The sequence below is a fragment of the Postia placenta genome (genome assembly GCF_002117355.1).
Source record: "Postia placenta MAD-698-R-SB12 unplaced genomic scaffold POSPLAscaffold_8, whole genome shotgun sequence".
Classification (NCBI taxonomy): domain Eukaryota; kingdom Fungi; phylum Basidiomycota; class Agaricomycetes; order Polyporales; family Adustoporiaceae; genus Rhodonia; species Rhodonia placenta.
The window spans coordinates 1,168,069-1,192,726 of record NW_020169839.1 but is presented as its reverse complement, the minus strand read 5'-3'; the positions used below and the strand labels follow the sequence as shown (position 1 = coordinate 1,192,726).

General features: G+C 53.7%; 9 protein-coding genes across 9 annotated transcripts; 6 read left to right on the top strand and 3 right to left on the bottom strand.

Moving 5' to 3' along the window:
- Positions 1-328: 328 nt before the first annotated feature.
- POSPLADRAFT_1143985 (hypothetical protein) lies at positions 329-1,742 on the top strand (the record flags this gene model as incomplete). Its single annotated transcript, XM_024485642.1, has 5 exons — positions 329-408; positions 465-524; positions 715-806; positions 1,113-1,155; positions 1,349-1,742. 5 exons carry the CDS (start codon positions 329-331, stop codon positions 1,740-1,742), a joined length of 669 nt encoding a protein of 222 aa, XP_024338431.1.
- A 689-nt stretch (positions 1,743-2,431) lies between these two features.
- On the top strand, positions 2,432-3,154 carry POSPLADRAFT_1057406 (hypothetical protein; the record flags this gene model as incomplete). Its single annotated transcript, XM_024480920.1, has 5 exons — positions 2,432-2,488; positions 2,553-2,632; positions 2,692-2,807; positions 2,863-2,956; positions 3,013-3,154. 5 exons carry the CDS (start codon positions 2,432-2,434, stop codon positions 3,152-3,154), a joined length of 489 nt encoding a protein of 162 aa, XP_024338430.1.
- A 1,034-nt stretch (positions 3,155-4,188) lies between these two features.
- On the top strand, positions 4,189-8,617 carry POSPLADRAFT_1181696 (hypothetical protein; the record flags this gene model as incomplete). Its single annotated transcript, XM_024488861.1, has 9 exons — positions 4,189-4,825; positions 5,192-5,451; positions 5,510-5,736; positions 5,801-6,242; positions 6,301-6,850; positions 6,909-7,104; positions 7,158-7,780; positions 7,832-8,210; positions 8,259-8,617. The coding sequence occupies 9 exons, from the start codon at positions 4,189-4,191 to the stop codon at positions 8,425-8,427; spliced, it is 3,483 nt and encodes a 1,160-aa protein (XP_024338429.1). The 3' UTR covers positions 8,428-8,617.
- Positions 8,618-8,765: 148 nt separating this feature from the next.
- Positions 8,766-10,458, bottom strand: POSPLADRAFT_1181692 (hypothetical protein; the record flags this gene model as incomplete). Its single annotated transcript, XM_024488860.1, has 7 exons — positions 8,766-8,981; positions 9,041-9,137; positions 9,208-9,434; positions 9,503-9,602; positions 9,662-10,084; positions 10,142-10,241; positions 10,296-10,458. The coding sequence occupies 7 exons, from the start codon at positions 10,456-10,458 to the stop codon at positions 8,805-8,807; spliced, it is 1,287 nt and encodes a 428-aa protein (XP_024338428.1). The 3' UTR covers positions 8,766-8,804.
- A 673-nt stretch (positions 10,459-11,131) lies between these two features.
- Positions 11,132-11,470, bottom strand: POSPLADRAFT_1144243 (hypothetical protein; the record flags this gene model as incomplete). The annotated part of the gene is made up of 1 exon (XM_024485678.1): positions 11,132-11,470. A coding segment is annotated over one exon (339 nt), but the record flags the coding sequence as incomplete, so codon positions are not given.
- A 1,990-nt stretch (positions 11,471-13,460) lies between these two features.
- On the bottom strand, positions 13,461-16,038 carry POSPLADRAFT_1057403 (hypothetical protein; the record flags this gene model as incomplete). Its single annotated transcript, XM_024480919.1, has 7 exons — positions 13,461-13,511; positions 13,564-14,173; positions 14,235-14,562; positions 14,618-15,160; positions 15,290-15,586; positions 15,638-15,837; positions 15,896-16,038. 7 exons carry the CDS (start codon positions 16,036-16,038, stop codon positions 13,461-13,463), a joined length of 2,172 nt encoding a protein of 723 aa, XP_024338426.1.
- A 2,661-nt stretch (positions 16,039-18,699) lies between these two features.
- Positions 18,700-19,695, top strand: POSPLADRAFT_1170233 (hypothetical protein). The gene is made up of 6 exons (XM_024488091.1): positions 18,700-18,711; positions 18,765-18,832; positions 18,885-18,950; positions 19,005-19,153; positions 19,213-19,285; positions 19,336-19,695. The coding sequence occupies exons 1-6, from the start codon at positions 18,709-18,711 to the stop codon at positions 19,559-19,561; spliced, it is 585 nt and encodes a 194-aa protein (XP_024338425.1). The 5' UTR covers positions 18,700-18,708; the 3' UTR covers positions 19,562-19,695.
- A 609-nt stretch (positions 19,696-20,304) lies between these two features.
- On the top strand, positions 20,305-22,212 carry POSPLADRAFT_1040130 (hypothetical protein). The gene is made up of 12 exons (XM_024477683.1): positions 20,305-20,446; positions 20,501-20,539; positions 20,598-20,676; positions 20,726-20,760; positions 20,816-20,887; positions 20,933-21,000; positions 21,058-21,110; positions 21,169-21,311; positions 21,365-21,437; positions 21,489-21,526; positions 21,581-21,622; positions 21,681-22,212. The coding sequence occupies exons 1-12, from the start codon at positions 20,357-20,359 to the stop codon at positions 22,098-22,100; spliced, it is 1,152 nt and encodes a 383-aa protein (XP_024338424.1). The 5' UTR covers positions 20,305-20,356; the 3' UTR covers positions 22,101-22,212.
- A 751-nt stretch (positions 22,213-22,963) lies between these two features.
- Positions 22,964-24,423, top strand: POSPLADRAFT_1181682 (hypothetical protein). Its single transcript, XM_024488859.1, has 2 exons — positions 22,964-22,974; positions 23,024-24,423. The coding sequence occupies exons 1-2, from the start codon at positions 22,969-22,971 to the stop codon at positions 24,266-24,268; spliced, it is 1,251 nt and encodes a 416-aa protein (XP_024338423.1). The 5' UTR covers positions 22,964-22,968; the 3' UTR covers positions 24,269-24,423.
- Positions 24,424-24,658: the final 235 nt, after the last annotated feature.

The window sequence follows — 24,658 nt, the reverse complement described above, 5'->3', positions numbered from 1 at the left end:
AGCGCGCGCCTCCACGTCGCACCGCTCTGTGAAGTCCGCGAAGACGGGAGCTCTATGAGGGGGTGAAATCCGGGACCTTGGTACACGCCCCACCTTGTGGGTCAGCGAGCATTGGCCCGCGAGTATGGTCTCCCCTGCTCACGATCCTCGAGCGCCTCGGCCAGTATCTCTGCCCAGCCGAACGTAGAGAACCGATATTGTCCTCGAATCCGGACATCGCACGAGCATGAGATAAGGCACCCTTTTGATTGGCCAGCATACAACGTCCTGTGGAAAGGAAGGTAATCTACTGGACCAGAAGATCCTTGTAAACCATCTGGAGAGTCTGATGAGTTGTTTGTTATTTTTGTATCGTTTTCTCTTAGAAGCTTATGGCGTTGATCAAATAAAGGTCATAATTTCTTTAATGTAAGTACATCTGTTCGCTAATTTCAGGCCGGCCACTGAAGTGCATGACGTTGCAGATGGGGCCATGATAACAGGGCCATATATGTCGACAGGCCTATCCGCATTGTTTCAATATGGTATGTATCTCTGTTCACCGCCGCTCCTCTACACCCTGCCTGACGATGCGCACATCAGGCTGATACAATGGTGCGGAGGACTATAGGACGGTACTATTCATGGAGATGACAGTCCGTCCAGCGCGCTTGCATCAGATAAGAGTAAATGTGCTTTGACGCGGGGGTTGAGCGAAATTGACCGGCGTTCAAGCTTTAAGCGCGAGACTGGAACCGTCCATTTTAGGATGGGGTGCAAAGCCGTTCGACCGGCGTTCAACCTGCCGGCAGTCAAACTCAATTCATGTAAGTGTCAATCAAGACACTATCCCTGCTGGGCAATGTGTAGAGTACATCTGGGATCCGATCAATGAATTCCTGCCCGCGGTGGCGCCGCCTGGAGTGAAACCTCATATGAGCTTGTCTTGGCATCACTAGAATCCGACATGACTAGGCAGTGCCACAGGCGTCGCCTCGTGTTTGCTCATATGTTTGCTATATAAAACCGTTGGACCAAGGCGCTCTGGCCACTATAATAAGCCTCACAAGACGCAAATGAGTGCTCAATCCTTCTCGTACCAAATTCCCTCCTACTACACATTGAACTGCAAGTTTGCTTGAAATCGCCCGAGATGAACGGCTCAGTTAGTTCGAGGTAAGTAGGTTGCGTGCTGTTCCGATCTATCGGTCTCAGAAATCCGCCAACTAGCAGCTCGACGCCGACTGATCGCTGGCAGCATGTCGACATCTCCACCTTCTCTGGTGAACAGTATCCGTACACATGGCCGCTAGGGTACACTGCATATCATCTGTCTCTAACGGTGTTATTGAGCATGGCTGTTACACAGATTTGATCCCGCTTACTTCCTCACCCCGGACCCGCCGTCCTTTCCGGCTGCCTCCACAGCGAACATAATGCAGGGCAACATGTGCTCCTGGAACGGAACATGCGGCCACAATATTTCGATCCTCCCCCCCGGACCTGGTCTCATTATGCAGCATCTCCGCGAGCATCACTCCGAAATTTTACCCCTTGCCACCGGGGACCGCAGAGACTGTCGTTGGTGCATGGCCGACGGCAGTCTATGCGGAAAGCAGATTATTAGCAGGGACTTCGGAAAACACATTGCGACTGTCCATCTGAAGTCCTCTGCCAAGATCTGCGCCCGATGTTCTCGCATCTTCTCCCGAGGCGACTCTCTTCGGAGGCACTTGAAGAAGTGCGGTGGCAAGCATACTTGAGTCGTCGCCAACATGACGTCGGTGAGCCACCGTGTGCTCGCAAATGCTGCAAATTTTGTATGCTTATATGCACGATCAATAGCGGATAGAAGTCTCGAAATTCGGCGTGGTTGACCCCCTTTTTCTTTTAGTTACCTAGCTGGAGCCACGTCTACGATCGTCTGTACTTCGATCTTGCTGTACAATGATTAAATATTTTATCAAGTCTCTTAAAAGTGTGCTGCATCAAGTGTGAACAATCAACCGCGCCCTAGCAGTCACAGCCCCTCAAATCGACTGTTCACCGTCGTAGTTGTTGAGTAGACCTTGCAGAACCACAGAATACGGGGCCTACTCGCGATCATGACTTCGAAAATAATCTTATGATTTTTGAAAAGCAGAATAGCCATTGACGACAGAGGCAGACTTCTGATCACTTTTTTATTCTTGCGTGCGCGCGGCACGAGCTCGTTTCGCCCGCTTTAGAAACAACGTTATTGAACACAACGCTGTATTATCGTTAGTACCTTGCTTTGTGACGAAGACAACAAAGGGCGCTTACACAATGTGTGGCCGGCTGTGGCACGGGGGTATAAAAGGCCCGCTGCGGCGCGCTGTCTTCATTCATCTTACATTCCAACCACTCACATCCCGCTGCGCATCTCGTTTATCGACATCCGTCACTCAATAATGTACTATATTCAATCATCATGAACACCAACGCACTACGCAAACTCACCCGCCCTCAAATTCAAAAGCTCGCCACGGTAAGTGGCGCCATCACAGCAGAGCCAAGCTCGCTGTTGACGACGACTGAGTCGTCTTTTGCAGCGTGAGGGCATCAAAGCAATTGGCAAGAAGGAATACATGATAGAACAACTGCTGAAGAAGCTCCCAAAAGGCGTACCTCCGTGCGTGTCCTTCCTTAAGACGAGTGTCTGAACGGAGGGTGCTGAATACGGGGACATAGGCTTGAGGCCAAAGAACCGGCAGTTCGCAGATCTGCCCGTATCAACCAGAAGAGGAAAAGAATAGAGGAGGTAGACGATGCAGAAGAGACCGACGCTGGTAGAAGGGTTCGAGCGAGTAGGAATCACTTTGATTGTGCCACCGAGGAAATTGGACTAAAACATCACCGCAGAACTGTCCGACCAACGCGGCTCGCGTAGACCACCCGTCGCGAGTCGAACACCAAAAGGAAAGAAACGGGCGGCACCTACCAGAGACGAGGAAGTGTGCGTCTTTCTTCTATCTTTATCGCGCGCAGCTGGGTCTGATCGCTCTTTCGCAGGGAGATCCCGCCACCACAAACAGAAGAGGCCGCCATGCCGGAGCGTCGTCCACAAACGAACGACGCTCCTTTGCGGGCGATCTTGCCGGACGACACGTCTCCACCGAGACCGAGGAGGACGAGGAAAGAGCTCTTTCTTTGACTTCGTGGGCTCCGCCATAAGGATAAGCAAGCTCTTGTATTCCCCTTGTTTTGCTGCTTTACCCCCTTCCTACACTTGCAATGCGATACTCATTGGCGTGCAGCGAAGTAAGCTCTGGTTTAGTTGAAGTGTCCAATGGACCCTGTGTAGATGAGCCACCCCACGAGAACCACCACCAAAACACACCTCAGCAATGCCGATTGGGGACCGTCGTAATTTACCTATTCTATATTGTCGTAAGTGAGAAGACCACCATTCTTCATGCATCATGCTTATAACAGCGCCACACCAGCAGTGTCGTAGAACTTGATGGTACTGAGAGACGATTACAAAGGCACCCAAAATGCCACTCGTGCTGTGATCCACTGGCACTCACCGTTGGTGCTCGTGATCCATCCCTAGAGTCACGACCTGGCGAGAGGACGCTCGAGGTGATAGAGAGAGTATGGTACATGAGGCCCTCGACGAGCCTGATGCATTGCTCGCTGTCGCCAGAACTCTTTACTGAAAGTGATATAACAATATACCTACTAGGTCGAGGTACAGCCTCTCATGCTGTGTCAGTGATCCAGCGTTGACCGATGTCGTATATCATGCTCCTCGAGGCATATGTAAATGGGTCACTCGGGCAAACCTTTGGCTTCTATTTCCTCTTCTCGGCTCGGCAGAGGGATCTGAAACTAAGCATCATTACAAAGTTTGACGCTGGGGACGCGAGCGTACATATTCCTGATCGCTCAAGGCTGCTCGCGCTGACTCCAAACGCCTCTACCTCTCCCGGTCTTCTTACACTATATGAAAGCCACGGACTCGAGAACACAAGTGTGCGCACTAGGTGTTAGATGGCCTTGCTAACGCTGATCAAGGCTCTTCGGAGGTATCAAATTGATCTACAAACAATGATCAAAGTGTTTCTGAGTTTGTAATATTTGATCTCCGATTCATCTGGCCCCACCGTGCACTTTTGAGTCGGCTGGAGTCATACCTCGACGTCTGCAGGCACAGTCTTTCCTGGAACGCTCCTCTCGGCGAGGATGGGGCCTCTACGACTCCAGCAAGGCTGGAATATTCTCAAGACCGGCCGACTGACGCGTCTGACGCGACAATATCACGCTACTCGTCCGCGTGCAGCCGTTCCGACTAGGCCAGTGCAAGCGGTCGCTCGCGCTGCCGTGGGCTCGTACAGCCCGCAAGATGGCGAGCACGTCCTAAACTCGCCATCCGAGCTCGCACGTAAAATCTCGGCGAAGGTGCTCCCAAAAATTCCGCGACCGGATGTGCGCAAGGTGCTCATAGTCGGCAGCGGTGGTCTCAGCATTGGTCAAGCGGGCGAATTCGACTACTCCGGTTCGCAGGCGTTGAAGGCTCTTCGCGAGGAGGGCGTCGATGCCATCCTCATCAACCCGAACATCGCTACGTGGCAGACGTCGCATCAGCTCGCTTCGGAGGTCTACTTCTTGCCCATCACACCGGACTATGTCGCATATGTATTGGAAAAGGAACGGCCGGACGGCATCCTCTTGACCTTTGGTGGACAGAGCGCGCTTAATGTCGGCATTGAACTCGATCGTATGGGTGTCCTCGAACGGCTTGGCGTGCAGGTGCTCGGTACTCCCATTCGGACGCTGGAGGTCTCGGAGGACCGTGATCTATTCGTGCAGGCTCTTAAAGGTGCGTCTGGCGAGATTCCCCTTTTGTGTCTAAGTGTTATATATTGGTGAGGTTGACGGCCTCTATCGCATGGTGCAATGCGGCAGAGACTGGCGCGCCGTGTGTATGTAGGTCTGGAAGATTATGGGTGCGAACTGCCTTCATGCTATTGGCTTCAGTTCTTCATCACATGGATCTTTGAAACCTAATATTTGAGTTTCTGGTGGAGCCGCCATACTCGTGCAAGGACCCGTGACGACCTGGACACGGTTGCGGGCGCATATACGTGCCTGTGTTACTACTCCAAAGTCATGTTGGTTTATTTTGCTTCAATTCTTGGTATCTCTGCATTGTAGGATGCTTATGCTAACAGATACTTCGCTGCAGAGATTGATATTCCGGTCGCGCAGTCCACGGCGGTTTCTTCGGTCAATGATGCCTTGGCTGCGGCTGAGCGCATTGGGTATCCTGTCATTCTACGGTCCGCGTTTACTCTCGGTGGTCTTGGATCTGGTTTTGCGAACAACTCGGACGAATTGCGGGATCTGTCGGCTAAGAGTCTCAGTCTGAGTCCTCAGGTTCTCATCGAGCGGAGCATGAAGGGCTGGAAGGAACTTGAGTACGAGGTTGTCCGTGACGCTGCTGATGTGAGTATTCACGGTAATGCGCCTTCGAGCATGCGAATACTGACGTTCTTCCCCCCAGAACACTATCATTTGCTGCAACATGGAGAACTTCGACCCACTCGGTACGCACACTGGTGATTCGATTGTGGTCGCGCCATCACAGACCCTTCCCGATGACGAGTACCACATGTTGCGATCGGCGGCTCTTAAGGTCATTCGGCATCTTGGTGTTATCGGCGAATGCAATATCCAGTATGCGCTGAACCCGACGTCCCGGGAATACTGTGTCATCGAGGTCAATGCACGGTTGAGTCGGTCAAGGTATGCATCGCTCCCGCCATCCTTTTCTCTGCTGACGAGACTTGATTAGTGCTCTGGCATCGAAGGCAACAGGTTACCCACTCGCGTACACGGCTGCGAAGATCGCCTTAGGACATACGCTCCCGGAGCTGCCGAACGCGGTTACGAAGACGACTACAGCCTGCTTCGAACCCTCTCTGGACTACATCGTGACGAAGATTCCCAAGTGGGACTTGGCCAAATTCTCGTCGCAGGTTAACCGTGAGGTTGGCTCCGCCATGAAGTCTGTCGGCGAGGTCATGGCAATCGGTCGTACATTCGAGGAGAGTCTGCAGAAGGCGATCCGACAGGTGGACCCGCGCTGGAAGGGTTTCGAGGCATATGTGCAGCCGGAGGATCTCGATGGCGCGCTATCGAAGCCGACGGACATGCGTCTGTTCGCGATTGCGTACGCCATGTTCAACAAGAAGTACACGGTCGACCAGCTCCACGATCTGACGAAGATCGACAAGGTGTGTGAGACAGTCCGTGAAGGGCCGCAATTTGTGTAGCTGATCTCGACTCGATCAGTGGTTCTTGTATAAGATCGACAACATTGTCCAGACGGTTTACGCCCTCAAGGAAGTCGGCTCGATTGACAAGATCGACCACGAGCTGATGCAGCGTGCCAAGCGCATGGGCTTCTCGGATTCGCACATCGCTGATCTGGTCACGTCGAAGGAGGACACCGTACGCGCGCACCGCAAGTCGCTCGGTATCACGCCCTTCGTCAAGCGCATCGACACGCTCGCCGCAGAGTACCCCGCGCACACAAACTACCTGTACACCACCTACAATGCATCCGAACATGATGTAGAGTTCAACGAACACGGCACGATGGTCCTTGGCAGTGGTGTGTACCGTATTGGCAGCAGTGTCGAGTTCGATTGGTGCGCCGTGACATGTGCGCGCAAGCTGCGCGAGATGGGCAAGCGGACGATCATGATCAACTACAACCCGGAGACCGTCTCTACCGACTTCGACGAGGCCGACCGTCTGTACTTCGAGGAGCTCGGCTACGAGCGTGTGATGGACATCTACGAACTGGAACAGGCGAACGGTGTCATCGTCAGCGTTGGCGGTAAGTCGAGATCGTTATTCTGTGTTCTGCGTGTTTCCTTATGGTGGCGTTATCGCAGGTCAATTGCCCCAGAACATTGCTCTGCGCCTTAAGCAGAATCAGGTCAACGTATTGGGTACGGATCCCGAAAAGATCGATAGCGCGGAAGACCGTCACAAGTTCTCCTCCATTCTGGACAGCATTGGCGTTGATCAGCCCGAGTGGACCGAGGTGTCCTCTGTTAACGCTGCCAAGGAATTTGCTAACAAAGTCGGGTATGTGATTTTTATTCTCACTCACGTAGAGCCGAGACGAACTTCATTGCCAGCTACCCTGTCCTTATTCGCCCGTCATATGTGCTCTCCGGTGCCGCCATGAACGTCGTGTACGAGGAGTCCACGCTCGAGTACAACTTGTCCGCTGCCGCGTCTGTCTCGCCCCTTCACCCTGTCGTCATCTCGAAGTTCATCGACAACGCTCAAGAGATCGATGTCGACGCCGTCGCCCACAAGGGACAGCTGCTACTCCATGCTATCTCTGAGCACGTCGAGAATGCCGGTGTTCACTCTGGAGATGCAACGCTTGTCCTGCCTCCCTTCTCGTTGACCGAGCACGACATGTCCCGCCTCAAGGAGATTGCCGAGAAGGTTGCCGTTGCGTTCGAGATTTCGGGTCCATACAACATGCAGGTCATCAAGAAGCCTGCCGCCGGGCCCGGAGAGGACGCCGAACTTAAGGTCATCGAGTGTAACCTGCGTGCCTCGCGGTCGTTCCCCTTCGTTTCGAAAGTACTTGGCCACAACTTCATTGACGCCGCAACGGCCGCCATCGTCGGCCAGGATGTACCGCAGCCTGTCGACGCCATGACGGAAAAGCGTGACTACACCGCTGTGAAGGTCGCGCAGTTCTCGTGGACGCGACTTGGTGGTGCGGATCCTTTCTTGGGTGTTGGTGAGTAATTCTGGTACAAGTTGTATGCCTCCTCTCATCGCATATTCCTAGAAATGGCGAGCACGGGAGAAGTCGCGAGCTTCGGGAAGGACATCCACGAAGCCTACTGGGCGTCGCTTCTCAGCACGACGGGTTTCAAGGTTCCTCGACCCAATACAGGTGTTCTTATCGGCGGTGATGTCACCGCGCCCGAGATGAAGACTGTTGCCAAGGGCCTCTTCGATCTCGGCTTCAAGCTGTACTGCTCTTCACCAGTCGTCGAGGACTTCCTGAACAACATCAACTATATTTCTGCCAAGCGGATTTTCTTCCCTACGAAGGACAAGCGCATGCTGCGGGAAGTCTTCGACGAGTACGACATTGAATGTGTCATCAACCTCGCCAAGTCGCGAGGCAATGACGCTACGGATGAGGACTACGTCGCCCGCCGGTAAGTGTTGATGTGCTCTGCCAGTCCCCAGTCCTAATATTTGCGCAGAAATGCTGTCGACTTTGGCCTCCCGCTCTTGAACAACGCCCGATGCGCTCAATTGTTTGTCGAGGCATTAGCCAAAAAGATACCCGAGGGTGGCCTGCGCAAATACACTGAAGACCGCATGCCCTCGGAGGTCCGCTCCTGGCGCGAGTTCGTTGGCAAGCGGGCGTGATCTTGTTATCTATGTAAGAAATGAATATCGAACATATCTATAGACATCTAGTGCTGCGCTCTCGGTGCAGGAGTCGCACTGAAAAAGTACATACACTTAAAATGTACTGCTAATCTTGGTTGTAGAGTACATGTTAGCAAGTAACAGCATAGCATTCTGTCGAATCACAACAATGCAAGTTCTAGAAAGCTATCTGTCCAAGATCATGACCTTGGTCAGTGAACTTGTCATGATGGTCACCTACGTGGATAGAGTGCGCTGTGTCATGATCATTGGCCAATTGTACTCGGCAGGAGCTTCTGCATCTCAGTAAGGCAACACTTCCCACTACCGGTCACTGGCTAGCAAACGGTTTACGCTTTTATTTTCATGAATGTCTATACTATCGCAGCGGGCCCAACTAGATCAGCCAGATCGAGATTCCTGATTTGCGACCACGGTCGGGACACCGGGACTTCGTTCTTCTGCCTGTCCAGCGCGAATTTCCTCACCAACTCCGTCGGCAGCGTGCCCTCGATGGCGTCCGCAACGAGACGGCCAATAACGGGCAGGAACTATACAAGATTCAGGACTAGGGCGCGGTCTGCGAGGAATGTGGGACCAGGAGTCGTACCTTGTACCCGTGCCCGCTCCCCGCCGTCGCGAGCATGATGTTCGCGTCTGCGGGGTGGAACCCGATGACCCAGTCCTCGTCCGGCGAGTCGGTGTACCTGTGCGCGGGCGCCGCTCAGCGTTGGCGTATGTATGATGGTACGGCGTCGCGGTACTCTGACTACTCACCAGCAGAGCCGCGTGCCGCACCACGGCTTGCGCGCGAGCGCGGGGAACACGGCGCGCAGCGCGTCGCCCAGCTCGTGCAGAGCAGCACGGGGGACGAGCGTGCCGATGTCGGTGCCGGACGCCTGGGGAAAGACGGGGCTGGACACAGGGGCGTGTTCTGTGGCAGGCGTTGCATGCGTGTACCCTGCAGCGTGGATCGCACACTTGACGACGTTCTGCTCGTTAGGCTGGTAGAGGAGGGGGTGTGAGCAGCGCGGCGCAAGAGCGGTCAAGGGGGAAGGGATAGCCGACATACCGGGAATACGTAGAAACCCGTGTTTAGGTCCAAGTAGACCGGGTTTCCACGGTATATGTCTGCCTCTTCCTGCGTGAGTTGGATTTTCCCTACCGTCTGTCTGTAGCACGTCGTCTTCACCTCAAGTTGTGTGAGAGATACCTTCAGTAGTCCACGCACCCAGTTGCGACACACTTCTCGCCGAGCCCTAAAGACGGGAAACTTGCGGCGGACCACGAGCCCGCGCTGAGTACCACCAGGCCGGCGGGATACACGCTCCCGTCCCCACACCGCACGCCCTTCGTCTGTCCGTCCTCCTTCAGGAGCTCCACGACAGCCTTCCCAGAAAGAACCTTGCCTCCCAGCTCGGCCACCTTGTTCATCGCGAATTTTACCCCTTGTGTGGCGTGTGCCCAGCCGCCATCGCGATTGATGTACCCCGACCTGCCCTCGAAAGAACATGCCTCCACGCCGGGTGGAAAGGCTGCGCGGAGGGCTTCCGCGTCCCGGAGTATCTCAGTACGCGCTCCGATCGCTTTATCGTTCTCGAAGGCCTTGTTGGCGTACGAGCCTGAGCCTTCGAGAAGGACGAGGACGCCGGACCTGTGGACGTTATGGAGGTCAAGACCGTTGATGAAGGCGTGGAGGCTTTGTGCGCACTCATGGTAGGTGTCCCCCCACTCAGCTGTGTCTTTCCAAGCAGCGATCGCATCCCGTGCGAGGCCGGCGTAGAACGGGTCCGCATAGGAGCTGCGTACAACTACGAGCATGCGGATTGTCAGATCACATAAGGGTCAGAGAAGGGAAAGTGTACTTTTGTTGATATCGGTGCTGGCAGCTTCGGGAGCGGGCAGCTCGGGTGAACGGTCGAGGACCGTTACATGGGTAAAGCCACGCTTCAGCAGATGGTATGCCGTGGACAGACCAAAGCATCCAGCACCGACGACCACAACTTCGGTCGACTTAGGGATCGTCATGATAGAGAGGAACGAGGCGTTGAGAATAGACTGAGTCCGCTACGGGATGTTCAGATACGGATAACCGGAGTCTGTGGAGGTTCGAAAGAAGTATGCACAGTGCTCTGTGTAAAGCAGGGGGAACATGATTATTGGCGAGGAATGAGTCATGCCTCCAGCGATTGCCTAGAACGCGCCCTATCGCGTTACCTGGTCTGGACTTGCCTAGAAGCAAAAGAGTGCGGAGAGAGCACTCTACATCTTTGACCCATGGGAGGATTGACCGAGTGAACGGGCTGCTGTATCATGGCGAAGATCCTCCAACACTGTTATGCGATCGATCGATCGTGCCCTCCCAATGCGGCAGCACCCCTTCTATATTCGTAACACCCGTAATCTGTCTGTCTCCTCTCAACAAATAAATACAAGTACAACGTTTGTACAACTGACTACATTTGATCATTCCTGGGTCATAATAAATACCAAATAAATATCACTGTCCATGTCAATGTCAACGGCATAAGATGCATCCCTTAATCGCATAAACCGGGCATCATGACTTTAAAACCAAATAGTGGGTCGTAATGTGAGCAGTATCTTGATCGTTCTACTGTCCTAGGAGGTTCAATAAGTTTGGGATAAAGAACTCCAAATTTCCCCTAACGCACTCGTTTAATGTCCTGTCAGATCCGGTTTATCCGCGCTTGCAGCCGTTCCGGAGATGGCACTTCAAGGAGTCGGGCCTGGTGAACACCCATCCGCAGCCGGGGCAAGTCATGGTCGTGGCGCGCAGATGCACAGTGGCAATATGCTTGCCCAGATTCCTTGTGAGAAGCGGATTACCACACGGACTACCATTGCTCGTCCTCCACTGGCATACACTGCGAATGCGAAGACATAACGGGTGCAGCTCAGCGTGGTGATACTGCTTCAGGTGTCGCATAATCGCGATAGCGCTGAGCTCCGAGATAGGCAATCCGCAGGCGGTACCCCACATGCAAACGGCCCCGGAGGTGCAAGTGGGAGTGGGTGCCCATACATCAAATACGGGCTGCCGAGGAAACTCGTCCGGCCCTGACCAAGGAGACCCGCCAAGTAAAGGTGCCACGTCCAGAGCAGCGTCAGTAAGCGGGAGTTGCCCCTGGTTAAAATGGCATGCAAGGCAAGTAGAAGCTCGATTGCTAGAGAGACACTTCAGTCAGTAGCCACACGCGAAGCGAGAGGGACCCTTGTCATAAAGACATACCAGATCGTGGCCTGATGCGAGTGAGGGACCTTTAACTGGCCCGGGTCATGAGCTCGAGAGACCAATGTCAAACTTTCACTGCCAAGGATGATTGTCAGCCTAGCATCGCACGCTGCAGGACACTCACCACGCTTCTCCTCCTTGCGTCATACTTTCCCGACAAGGCCATTCGCACGCGCAGGGATTCGTCAAGGTCACGGTGTCCGGCACCCCCAGAAGACAAGCGTTCTCCAAAGGAAGGAAAGGAGCATATGCCGGCATGGCTCGGGGGGTGAGGGAGAGAGAGGCATGGAAACGGGGACCTTTATATATTTTCGTGGACCATGCCCGGTGGCAGTCAATCAACGATGGATATGTGCTGGACGGGGGAATCAAGTCCACGCAGTGCATTAGAATCATTTGGGGATCAAGCAGACAGGACGCAGTCTCCGCACCAGTTCCACTGCAGTCCGCACGGTATAAAAGATGAAAGACGATGTGCATCGCTTGCCAATGATCTATAACAATGACAATGGGCTGATGCCAGGCTTCATCGTGCACGGGTATCAAGCCAACGGCTTGGATATCCCGGCTCACGGGTCACACACAGGTCTGGTCAGGTTAACACCTTGTGCCACGAAGGCACCCAGGGGATGTGGCAACTAATGCTGCGTGAGGCGACGCTTCCCACAACTTCCTACGGTCACAATGACCTCTCGCCGTAGGGCCGTACATCGGCAAGGTGTGATCGGGTGATGAATGGTGTATCAATGTGGGGTACACGCAGTGATGACCAACTCAATCTAAATCACAATCGGAGCGCCCGGTGTTGTGAGCATCATACCACCCTGTTCTCTGGTTCTCTGCTCGCAGCCCATTCCATTCGGGAAGCACACACGGAGTTCAAGTTGACTGGCTGTGCTCCGTGAGAGCGCCTCGATGTTCGCTATGACAGGGTATCAGAATGACAGAATACGGGATACGTGTCTGTCAGCCGCGGTTACGCGGACTGAATACGCCGAAACGGCGAGGTTCGAGAGGAAGTCAAGTGGACGCCTTGAATTTGAAGGGAGTGGGCGCTCCCCGAGGCCTTCGTGGCCAATGACGTTGCGCCTATTGGGTCATGCAAGTAAGTGACTCATGCCACTGCCGCGGTCTGAGAGAAACCCGAGCTCAGCGCGAACCTGATGATGTTTAAGTTCGTCCGAGACCCGCAGCGAGAACGATCAACAAAGATATATCGCGTTTGTCTGAGCTCTGTCAAACGCGTAAGGAACTTACAGGACGGCTCGCGCAAAGTCTGCGAGGTACTACAAACAATGCCAAATACGGTGGCATGCGCTCGCCACAATCTCAAGTTCCAACAGATGATGTATCAGATGACTGTGCCGTTCGTGTGCTTGCATCCGACAATGTAATTCAAAGATGACATTGACTCGTTTTACATAATTTGCCAGGAGGACAATGAACGCGGGCGGAACGTGCGACAACGGAGACGGGGTCGTGGTGGTCACCTTCGGGGTACATACGATGATGATCTAATCACATCAAATCTCCCGTGCAAGCTCGATCATGAACTAGAAGTTCCGGCAGCTTGCCAATAAGCTTGATCCACCACATCATGCATAAATCTAGTGCTATCCCCGTTTACAAAGCAAGATCAATGACAATACTATCCCGCAGCTATCTATGATACAATGATTTCGGCGAAACAAATAGACAAGATGGCAAAACATAGGCATTCTATGGCAAAAATGTCCACAAACGTGCACGAACCCCGCCGCCGCAGAACTGACGTCTAAGCAAACAGACCAATAACAATATCTTGCATCTTCCCGTCGCGGATGGCCTGAGGGGGTGATGAGCTCCATTGTATCTCATGATACTGAATGTGTACGTACCTCGTGAATGAGAGAGATGTTCTGCCCCAGCGTGGCATCCGTGACGCCAGGCCCTTTCGCGAAATCCTCGAGGTTCTCCAGGCCGTGCATGCGCACCCCAAGCGTCACCCGCACAAACTCGTACACGGCACGCGTCTTGCCGAGCAATGCGCTCGCGGGCGCGGCACCGCGCTCGCCCGTGAGGTATGCACGGCGCAGCGCGATCAGCAGGTCCGCGCTCTGCTGCGCCACGGCGTCGCGGAACGCGCTCAGCACGCCGAGCGCGCCAGCCGCGCCGCTGGAGATGCAGAAGTCGACGATGTGCGTCGTCGCGGCGGACGCGACCTTGTGCATGCGCGGGATGGCGTCCATCGTGCTCGTGCTGTCGAGCGCGTGGGCCATCGCGTCCCAGGCGGTGTGGTGCAGCCGCGCGCGGTCCGCCGCGGACAGCGACGCGCCGAAGTGCGCGGCGAACTGCTCGGCCAGGACGGCCTTCATGCCCTCCTGCAGCTCGAGCTGCATGGCGCGGAGGTCGAGCGCCTGGCAGAGCACGTACAGGTAGCTGGAGGTCAGCAGCGACAGCACCTCCAGCGAGTTGATCGTCGCGCGGCCGCTGACAAGGGCCAGGGAGCTATACGGGGGAGCGGTCAGACCGTGGCACCGTTGGGGGTGCGTTGCGGCGTGCCACTCACTTCACGGCCTGGTTGTGCATCTCGGCGGACTGGACGTGGGTCGAGACGGGGTTCGCCAAGTACCCGAGCTCGCCGACGTACGCCGCAACGTGGATATCGATGCCCTTCGCGTGGTAGTTCAGCGAGGGGTCGGTGGCGGCCAAGCTCGGCGGCAGTCCGCGGTTCATGGCGGGGTTGATGATCTCGGTGCACTGCGCGAACAAGAGCTTGCCGATATGGTGAAGCGCGAGGCGCGTCTTCTCCATGGCGTTCGTCACGGCCATTGCCTGGAAGTTGCCGCCGTGGTGCACAGTGCCGGTCTCCGCGTCGATGAGCGGGTTATCCGTGGCTAAAATTGGAGATGTCGATCAGTACGGCGAAACGGCTGTTGATGATATACGTACTGGTGTTGCACTCAAGCGTGACAGTGTCGAGCGCTGACAAGATATCCTCGATTTGCGGACCCAGGAACTGGGCCGACGTGCGGAGGGGGTAGCGGTCCTGGCGCAGCTCGCCGTCATCTTCCTTGATGCTGCGTTCCTCTTCCTTCGCAACGGCGAGTTGCGTGCCAGAGAGCAGGCCACGGATCGTCGCCGCGGCCTCGACCTGGCCGGGATGCGGGCGAGCCGTGTCGTGGATGAAGGGGTCGAACGAGCCCTGCATGCCCAAGAGCGCCTCCGTGCCCATAGCCGTGCATACCTGTGCGAGCATCGCGAGGTGGACGGCATCGTGGAGGGCAAGCGCTGCCACCGAGGCGGAGAACGCAGTACCGTTCAAAATACCCAGGTGCTCTTTCGACGCAAGAGGGATTGGCTCAATGCCATGAGCAGAAAGCGCCTGGTTAGATGGAACGATCTGTCGAGGCCCAAACTTCGAGGGTCCAACGAAGGCACGGATAGAGGGGTTGCCCGTCAATGTACCCGCGATGTACGACAGAGGTGAGAGATCTGCGATTCAAAATTGTAGTCAGCGCCCGTTTATACTGATGGAGACGATTTCATTCGCGTTGCGATGACGCGCAACAGCTAATTCTGACCGCTTCGCCGTGTAACCGTATCTATCGAACAAACACTCACCGCCAGATGCTGAGATACTGCCTCGCAGAGGCACTAATGGCGTGACGTTTTCACGAAGCAGAGCACCCATCTTCTCGATCAATTCCCACCGGACGCCCGAGTGACCGCGGATCAGAGAATTCATCCGGATCAGGATTGCACCTCGAACCCATGACTCCGGCATGCTTGTCGACGCCAAAGGGTCTAGGAGAGGCAGCGCACCAGGTGCAACGTCCATCGCGGACGGCAGTACACCGGTGTGCTGGTGCTGAAGCAGTGCATGGCCCAGCATGATGGGGTCATTCGTGCGTGTATCAGCTATGATAAGAGCCGTGAGTTATGATTCGTACCAAGCGTGGATTGACATACCACTGCCGCCGAAACCAGTGCTGACGCCATATACACTGGTTTCTGAGCTGACTTTGTCGACGATGACCGCCCGGCTTCGTGCAACTTGATCTTTGATTGCGGGCGCTTCGTCCAGCGTCACGCTCGCTTGATACCTCGCAGCCGCCGTGACAGCAGGTATAGAGAGCGTCTTGCCATCTACGAGCACTGGTGTCCCATTCCTGTCCGTAGACCCTGAGTCAGCCACAGCACTACATGAAAGGGTCGTAGTGCACAGACTTGTATGCTTCGAGCTGCCTGGAGGCCTCTATGAATTGGCTCAATAGGCTCGACGTTTTCGGATGGCCGTTCGCTGCCGCCCCATTACTGTGAAGCTTCGAGTAAGAAGAAGAGTGGGAATGGCCGTTGGTGGGGATGGGCATAGTAATACGTGGGTGGGCGAAGGAGTCAGGGGTTGTGATCAAATGCGGGTCAGGGGTGTCTGTGGAGAAGGAGAAGGTATGAGCGAGACTGCAGACTTTATACGATGAGGGACAGTAACGGACGTGTTACGATATGCCATTGACCTCGTCCCAAGAAACCTGTCACTCTGGCAGGCTGTTATGATCGCATAGCCGCGCTCCCGTGCAGGCCCCGTCCTGCTAGATCCGGCCGAGGAACCAACCAGACGGGTTGCCCCATTTGTGGCGCGTGTCACTGCGTCCTAACCTCCTTCTGCAATCTAGGCTTGGGCTCGATATCTTAGCGGAGGAATCTCCGCACGGTGACGACAGCGCTTCCCGGAGTTCGCCAGCTGGCCCCTGAGAGAACTCTCGCGCTATCGTAGATGCCTGTTCGATGCGACTTCTGCCACGTATAATGGCAGTGCTCATACTGATCCTTGTGGCAACTGGGCGGCGCAACAATGCGGGCGGCATGTAACGCCTGTCGAGGAGGTGGCGTTATACTTGCATCATACTGCTGTCCACGCGAAGATCTCCCTCCCCCCCCCCCAAACTGCGATCTATCTGTGGCTGGGCATGTTATAGTAACAGTTGAGTCATGAATCTGCAAGTCCAGCAATTGCTATGCTCCTGATCGGAGCAACTTGCCAAACCGCGACGGCCCCTCTAGTCCTTGTGTATAGGAGCCGAGTTGTTGCCGCCCTCGTTTTATGATCACGGCGGGATAATGGAGGGGTACACTCGATTACGTCTTGTGTCTCGCGCCCGTGGACTTGTAAGGTCGCTTCTGGTAATTGTATACACCTGCAGTGCTCTTAGATCTCTCAGGAGTACGAGAACAGGACGTTTGTGTGTGATCGGTGCTCCCAGTGCCGCCATAGGACAGCCCAAGAATCCTGTGTGACATGGGACAGGTTCGTAGTGACGTCCTATCTCTGACCCAGTAGATTATCAAGTGTGATTCTGATCTCGATGCTGCACTCGACTTCTATGAGAACGTTGATCCCCCTTGGACCTCTTACATTCCCAGGCATCGTGTCAACGTGTTTAATGAGACCGTGACCAATCGTGTCCGCCTTGTACTAGGGGCACGGGCGGTCTGCATACCGTTCTGGCCCCTCGTGCGATGAATACAACGACGGCGCCACCGCATCATGACCTGACCTGTGTACCACGCTGAGCATGATCCATCGCGCCGTGCAGGAGACATGGATATACCTTCTCACATGAGGTCAGCCAATAGCGAAAACCTAATCTTACTGGACGGCGCGATGGTCACAGGCCGTTTTCCTCAGGGATATCCGGCAGCGTTCTATCGCATCTCCCGCGTGCACCAAGATCCGGCCGGATGCTTCGAAGGGTGCTGCGTACGGTACTGTAGATCGCGAAGCCCGGCTGTCCGCTACGCACCGGACGAAGTCGGGCTAGATTATGCACACACGCTAAGGTCGGTCCAGCGCAAACTTTCCAGGGGTGCGGTAGATGTCCGCTGAATTGTAATTGTCTGCCGAGAGGGCATGATGTCGCTGGCGGTTGGCTGAATGTGTTCCCAGGGGACGGAGATGGTCATATGTATGTGAAACGATCTAACATACGTACGATATAGCGAGCTCGCCGACAGTGATTGCGAGAGGGCCTGCCGAAGAGGTATTGCCCGGACACCGTAGGAAAAGCTCCACGGCCACCTCAGCTATGATTGAGACGTACAATACGATATTGTAGGATTGAAACGATGGACGCAATAAGGCACTTCCATATCTATGCATCATGAGACGGGCAAGTGCTGCAAAACGCCAATAGTCACTTTCGCAAGTGCGTTACAATAGCCCTGAACAGCTTTAGATACGCGGTGAATCTGAGAAGGCGCAGACTACAGTCCACACTCGTACTCACTGCGTGAAATACGTTGGCACACACCCGTCAGCAATGTCAAACATGGACATTGAAATCTTCTCGAGACCCATGGAGTTGGGTGATTGATCCATAGCGGTACAGCTGTCGTAGACGGTAGAGCACCGTACGCATTCCCCGACGCACTAGCCCTGTGCAGCGGCGTCTCCAAGCTGCGTGAATAACCCCTGGTGCGTTTGGAAGAGGGTAAACCGGTTTACTGAAACGGACTCGCGATAGCTGTGGCGTTTGCGTTTGCCCAACAGTCGAATTTGAAGTTCACTGAAACAAGGATCTCTCGATACGCAGTGCAACGGCGAACTCGCGGTTTTCCCAAGCCTGAGTCCACTATTCCTGCAGTAGGGAGACACAGCTTTCATTTCCGCTCAGGAGACCACATATCTCGAAAGCTAGGAAGAGATACGAAGAATGCGCGCTGTTTCGGTTCCAAGTAGAGATGAGTCATAACCGGAGGCCTGCAGCTCCGCCGATGCGACTTGGGTCGGTGATATTGTACACTTTGAGTCGGGGGTCTAGTAGCTCATAGCTATAAACCTAATAAGCCAGAAGCCATATACCAAGAAGAAGTAGTGCGACGATGTGCGCAGGAGGTAGTGTGTACAGGAATGGAATCGTGAATTGCAACCCAGTTACTACTTTGAGCCGAGTATCTCACGACATTTTACCCGGCGATCATGCGCGCTTAAGCTCCTATTGGCTTCCTCACCTCTCATACACCCTATTCGTACAGTCGACAACATGGTATGTCAACCCACTGCATTACAGCACACGTAACAATGCTTAGTACTCATCAGGGGAAAGCCAAAAAAACTCGCAAATTTGCTGCGGTCAAACGGATGCTGAATCCCAATGATATCCGCCTGTACGTCTGGTTTCGCCTTAACTAGGAAGGAAGCAGGCTTACACCTGTGCAGGAAAGAAAATCAGGCGAAACAAAAGCAAAAAGAGGAAGTAGCGAAGGAGAAGCTTGTACGCCGAGTGTACGTAATTGCGCATTGCGCACTCTCCTGCTTTCTGACCGCCTCGTCCCACAGACCTCAAGTTGCTAGTTCGCTCTTCCTGCAACACAACGATGCCCTTGTTCCCCCATACCGTGTTCTCATTGATACCAACTTCATCAACTTCAGCCTGCAAAACAAACTGGAGCTCGTCAGTGGCATGATGGATTGCCTATACGCCAAGTGTACGTGAAATGCACACAAGTGCATCGTATGGTGATACTCATCACGATGCGACTTACAGGCATACCATGTGTGACGGACTGCGTTATGGCCGAACTGGAGAAGCTTGGACAGAGATATCGTGTAGCACTAAGGTGCGCTTGTACGACTACTTCTTGTTGCAAGACACTGATGCTCTGACCAGGGTTGCTCGAGATCCACGCTTTGAGCGTTTATCCTGCACGCACACCGGAACATACGCAGATGACTGCCTCGTCCAACGGGTAACCTCCCACCGGTGCTATGTCGTCGCCACTTGCGATCGCGAGCTGCGTCGACGCATTCGACAAGTACCGGGAGTGCCGCTCATGTACATTGTCCGCCGGCGGTATGCGATCGAGAGATTGCCTGACCAGGGCGCCCCAGCATGATCCGTCTAGTGCCGTGTATGTCGTCTCTTTGCGTTCTATTGTAGCCATATCACTTTGTCCATGTGGAGTTAATTGTGTACGTCTCTCCATCGAAAACATGCGCCCCACAATTCTCTCATGCACGAGAGCCGTGCATATCGGCGTTTGATTGCAGTCTACACGCAGACCTTGGTAACCGGAATTCTGCTGGGACTGTCGCGCGGGAGAAGCTGCACACCTCGGTGCCTCTGAGTCCGGAAGCTACGTTGCTTGATGAAAACGGTCACATGTCCCACACTGATCTGCTTTGCGCAGCTGCCCGTGCGTGTTGCATACATTAATTTCCAGAGCTGTGACGTTCGTGGGTGCTCTTCCTTCTGTACATGCTCCCACAACCGGAGCCATCGCATGTACCCAATCGCCAGTCGTGATCGTCGTTATTAGGACTGCGTGAGACGTACATCTCGCAACTCCATTCAGGTGCGCTTGGAGAGAGCATGAGAATATCAAGGTGCCGCTGCGCCTCTGTAAGTGAGTGTGTATGGATGGTCTGCGCTTTCTCATGGCTGCATCTACTAGCCTGTCGTACATTACTCTTGTCCGGGACTTTCTTAGCTCCTTCAAAGCGATACATTGGTTGTTGTTTCTACGTCCGCAATGCATGCAGAGGCGAGCGTCCACAAAGTAAACAGAACCAAACAACGCGTGCCACCGACGCGTTATATGAGGGTATTGTCTCCACTGCCACCCACGTTCTTGATCCAGATTCACACTTTCACTTTCATTGATTGACAACATTGCACAATCGAGTTCTTTATGACCTTGAATGATGACTATGTCTCTCTTGATTATCCATACGCATGGTCACTAGATTCCGAGCTTTCCCTTGATGCATTTCTCACAAAAGCGCGTCTCCCACCATCATGACGCTCCCACAACAAGCTAATATTCTCACTCCAGTACAAGCCATCGATGGTTCAGGATGATGGAACCAAACCCGTGAGACGCAGCTTGATGGAAGACGTAACCCCAACCGCTAATACCGCCGCGTTCACAGTGGCTGTGGGTGAACAAGTCTGCGCCGGCAATGGAAGATTCCAAAAGGGAAGTCGCTGTAGAGGAAGCCACAAAACTTTGTAGGTCTAACAGCCTATTATTCTCTGTTTGTGCTTACCGCTTGAGCAGTGAAGGATGTGACTGAACGCGTCGAGGACATCAAGGTGACTCCTAAGGGTGTTGTCATGAGACGGGCACTCAAACCCGCTCTCATTGTAGAACGACGAGTCAATTCCTGTACGCGCTAACAAGAAGAAAGGCACAAAGAGCAAAAAGGAAGTGCGCGAAGCAGTGAGTACGGCTTGCGATGGTTCGGGCAATTACTCATGTACGCAGGTTCAAGGCGAAGCCACGGAGAAGCTCAAGGACATTTCCATCAGACATGGATTCGTCGTAGGGAAATGGTACCTTATCATTATCATTCGAGGTTCCGTGCCGGCAATCTCACACACGTTTCACAGGCTCATATTTGCTCCTACGGACAAGGTGGATCTCGTGTGGACCACCATTGCCAGTGATTATCCCAATGGTATTTGCTTCCTTATGTGCTCTGACGTGCCATCGTGTTGTAGCGTCCCTCATCTCGGGCCCGTTAGCCTCGACAAGCGTCTACTCGGCCAAGGTTGCGACTTGTCCTCGAAATGAGACGCCTAATCACTCGCATGTTCTGTGTCTGTACGTCCCCGATGTCTACAACAAGACAGATGTCACCGAAGTACGTGTGACTATCTCGCCTCCATCTTCGGCGGAGCTTAATTCCCCGCAAAGATTATGAGAATTCTATTGGAAAAACACGGTATGAATCTCATGGGTGTGAAATCGGACCTTTACACCGCGATAGGCAAGTACATTACGTGTTAGAAATTAACCACATGCTGACACGTCTTTCAAGGCCTTGACAGCAAGCATGCAAGCGGCATCCCATCCACGGTAAGGCGAACCACAGCTTGATACAGTGACCATGACCGTGAAGCAAACGACTAGGTTTGGAAAAATACAGCGCTGCTGCCAGAGGCAGAAATTAAGGTGTGCCTTGTGCTCTCATCGAACGATCGTGATATAGTTAAGCATCATCCTTGTGTAGAAACTGAAGGAAGAGTTCTTCGCAAACTTGAATGCTAGCAAGGCTGCGGCCACAGAGACGGCCCCTGTGGAGAAGAGGAGCCAGGATGCCAAACCCAAGCCGAAGCTCAAAAAGAAAGTGGAAGACGATCCGTTCGAGTCCTCTGACGATGATGATAAAGACATCGCGAAGGCCAAGGTCCAAAAACAGGCCCCTCGAAAACCCAAGCCTACGCTGAAGAAGAAGCGGAGCGAAGATGCTTTCGCATCAGAAGACGATGCAGAAAGCGACGAAGAGGAGGAAAAGCGGAAGCAGCAAGTCGCAGCAAAGAAAGCGCCTGCGAGCAAGAAGGCTATTGCTCGCAAGCGAGCAAAGGAGGTCAGTGACGACGACGATGATGGTGAAGACAATCGGCCGAAAAAGAGATTGGCAAGGAAGTAACTATGATTTGAGGTCCTCTCGACGGAGTTATTGTCACGACTACACATTTTACCTATCTATCGCGTCTTTCTATTATGTTAATATACTCACGGCATATACTTTGCGCTATGCAGTTCTAGTCCGATTCTGTACGTGAGAGGAATGCGCCGGGTGTCATCCGGTATCAGCATGAATCTCATCTCATCAATTTGCACCGAGCAATCCCGACACCTTGACGTGGTTGTCCGAGGTGTTAAACCATTTCTAGAGTTGGAATGTCAGACTTTGACACTCCTGGTGATGGCACCGAAGATGAAATAGATGCACTTTCATTCGGTGCTTCCTGCGGCGGTATTTCTAGCTTTTGATTTAGCGAGAAATACTTGACAGGAATGTCGGCTGCCTCCTCAACGCGCCAGACCTTATTGTCACACTTGCCAGGTCATGTCACATCGTCCTCGCCTCCATGTCGTCATATCGCTTCTCGTGCATATATATACCAGAGGCCTGTGCAAGCTAATCTCATTTCATCCCCCACCCCCTTTCTTGCTTTCCCGGTGTGATGTAGTCTGCATATTACTCACTGCATGAATCTCTGAGCATAGGTCACCCCAGGAGGATCCAATACAACTGTGATCACTATAAGTTATGCACTTGCAAGTTTGTTACAAGGGGGGGCCGATGCGATCGGACGCCAAGTTCTGCCATCCCAATTCATTGTGATAATTCGTCGCCTGCGTGGAATGTGTTTGGCATTGTTAAGATCCAAAGCTGTTGGACAATAGGTACAAATAAAGTACGCCACCGGGGTTAAGCGACGCCGTGCGCATTACACCTGGCGCCAGTAATATTGTCCGGCGGCCACTCGCCTTCACCTGTACTCACGACAATGACAGTAAGCCAGGTTATTTCATCGGAAATACAGCACCTAATAAGCCCGTTAGGCTCGAGACGATACCATAGATCAGGTCTATGACGCTTACCGCCGACTCACGCACGATCAACTCGTTTTGTTCCTCAAAGTCAGGTCCTTGCCAACCATAGGGACGGATGACGAGTTGGCTTCAAGGCTGGCTCAGTACGATCTTCACACGTATCATCTTTACCCTGCCATGAACGGTCTTATGGTCAATGGGGTGGCAAGTCCATCGCTCTGTCCGTCACCGTTGGACCCGCCGAAACAACGCCAGCGCCCAGTCATGGCCCTCGACTTGCCTGTGGAGATTCTAGCTGAGATCATGGACCATGTGGGGGACTGGGAGCTGGCCAAGGCTGTCGGTGTGCCGACCTCTCTCCCAGAACCTCTGGAGTGGCATCGCGCAACACCGTCCGACCATGCAATTCTTACAGGCTACCTTCCTCTCGTACGAGCGACGGATCCCATTGCCCACCCTCCCACAAGGCTTGGCGCAGTGCTGGCTGCTCGTTTCAGCTACGTGAACGTACTGGAGTACTTCTTCACGCAGCACCGGCAGATGTTTCTTCGTATGTACAGGAATGACCTGCTGCCTATCACCGCATCACTCCACGGACGCACTGCTGTCCTATTATGGTGGAAGCATACCCGCGAGCAACACCCTGAAATCCTACCACCCCCCAAACAAAGCTCCGTGGCCGAAGCCATTGACGGTGCGTCTCGGAATGGCCAGGTAGCGTCGCTCGACTGGTGGTTGTTTTCGGGCCTGCCACTCGAATTCACCGAGACAGCACTAGAGTCTGCCAGCGCCAAAAATCAAATCCTTGTGTTGAATTGGTGGAAACAGCAATTCACCGCGCGTGGGCTGCCGCTGAAGATTGGACGTGTCATGGACATGGCGAGCACGGCAGGGCATGTGGAAGCGCTAGAGTGGTGGGCGCGATCTGCGCTAGACTTCAAGTACGACAGGCAGGCGCTATATCACGCGAGCTGTCATGGCAAAGTAGACGTGCTGCAGTGGTGGCTGAACAGCGGGCTGCAGCTAATATTCGATCCAGACGCGCTCACGGGCGCAACGCGGCATAACCGTCCAGACGTACTGGAGTGGTGGGACAAGAGTGGGCTCCCCATCCAGTATCGGATGTGCGACATCGAGGAGGCTCTAGAGGATGCTATCGGCGGTGGCGAAGCAGCGCGCGAGTGGTGGAGACGCAAAGGGGTGGATTTCAATGCGAACGACAAGGAGTGGATGAAGCTGCAAGTTCTCAATTAATACAATCGTATCGTCTCTCGAATTCATGACCGTCACTTACCGTTTGTATCGTTATTCATGCTCATCGCATCTGCTCTTCATGTATTTCTCTGCACTGGTACATGCTGTCTGATACACTTCTAAAGTAATAGTTTACTGCATCTCATTTCATACCTATCCATCATGCACTCGTACATTGCCGATTTCGTCATGGTCTTAACCATCATCACAATGGACATTGCATCTGTAAACATTTGCTGCACGCTCCTGGACGGTGTTCGAATAACCTACTCGCAAGGCCGATCTCAATTTCTAACTGCAAAACGCATCCATTAGTCTATCGTTGACACAATTGACGGAACACTGCTGCAGATGCATCACAGCCGAAGGATATATGCAGATTGGTAATGA

Excerpts from the sequence above, each read along its gene's own strand:
- POSPLADRAFT_1040130 (XM_024477683.1), top strand. The coding sequence starts at position 20,357 with ATGACCTTGAATGATGACTATGTCTCTCTTGATTATCCATACGCATGG. Across the intron at positions 21,438-21,488 it reads GGACCTTTACACCGCGATAG|GCCTTGACAGCAAGCATGCA; the intron begins GCAAGTACATTA and ends ACGTCTTTCAAG. Across the intron at positions 21,623-21,680 it reads TGCCAGAGGCAGAAATTAAG|AAACTGAAGGAAGAGTTCTT; the intron begins GTGTGCCTTGTG and ends ATCCTTGTGTAG.
- POSPLADRAFT_1170233 (XM_024488091.1), top strand. Across the intron at positions 18,833-18,884 it reads AATCCCAATGATATCCGCCT|GAAAGAAAATCAGGCGAAAC; the intron begins GTACGTCTGGTT and ends ACACCTGTGCAG. Across the intron at positions 19,154-19,212 it reads GGATTGCCTATACGCCAAGT|GCATACCATGTGTGACGGAC; the intron begins GTACGTGAAATG and ends TGCGACTTACAG.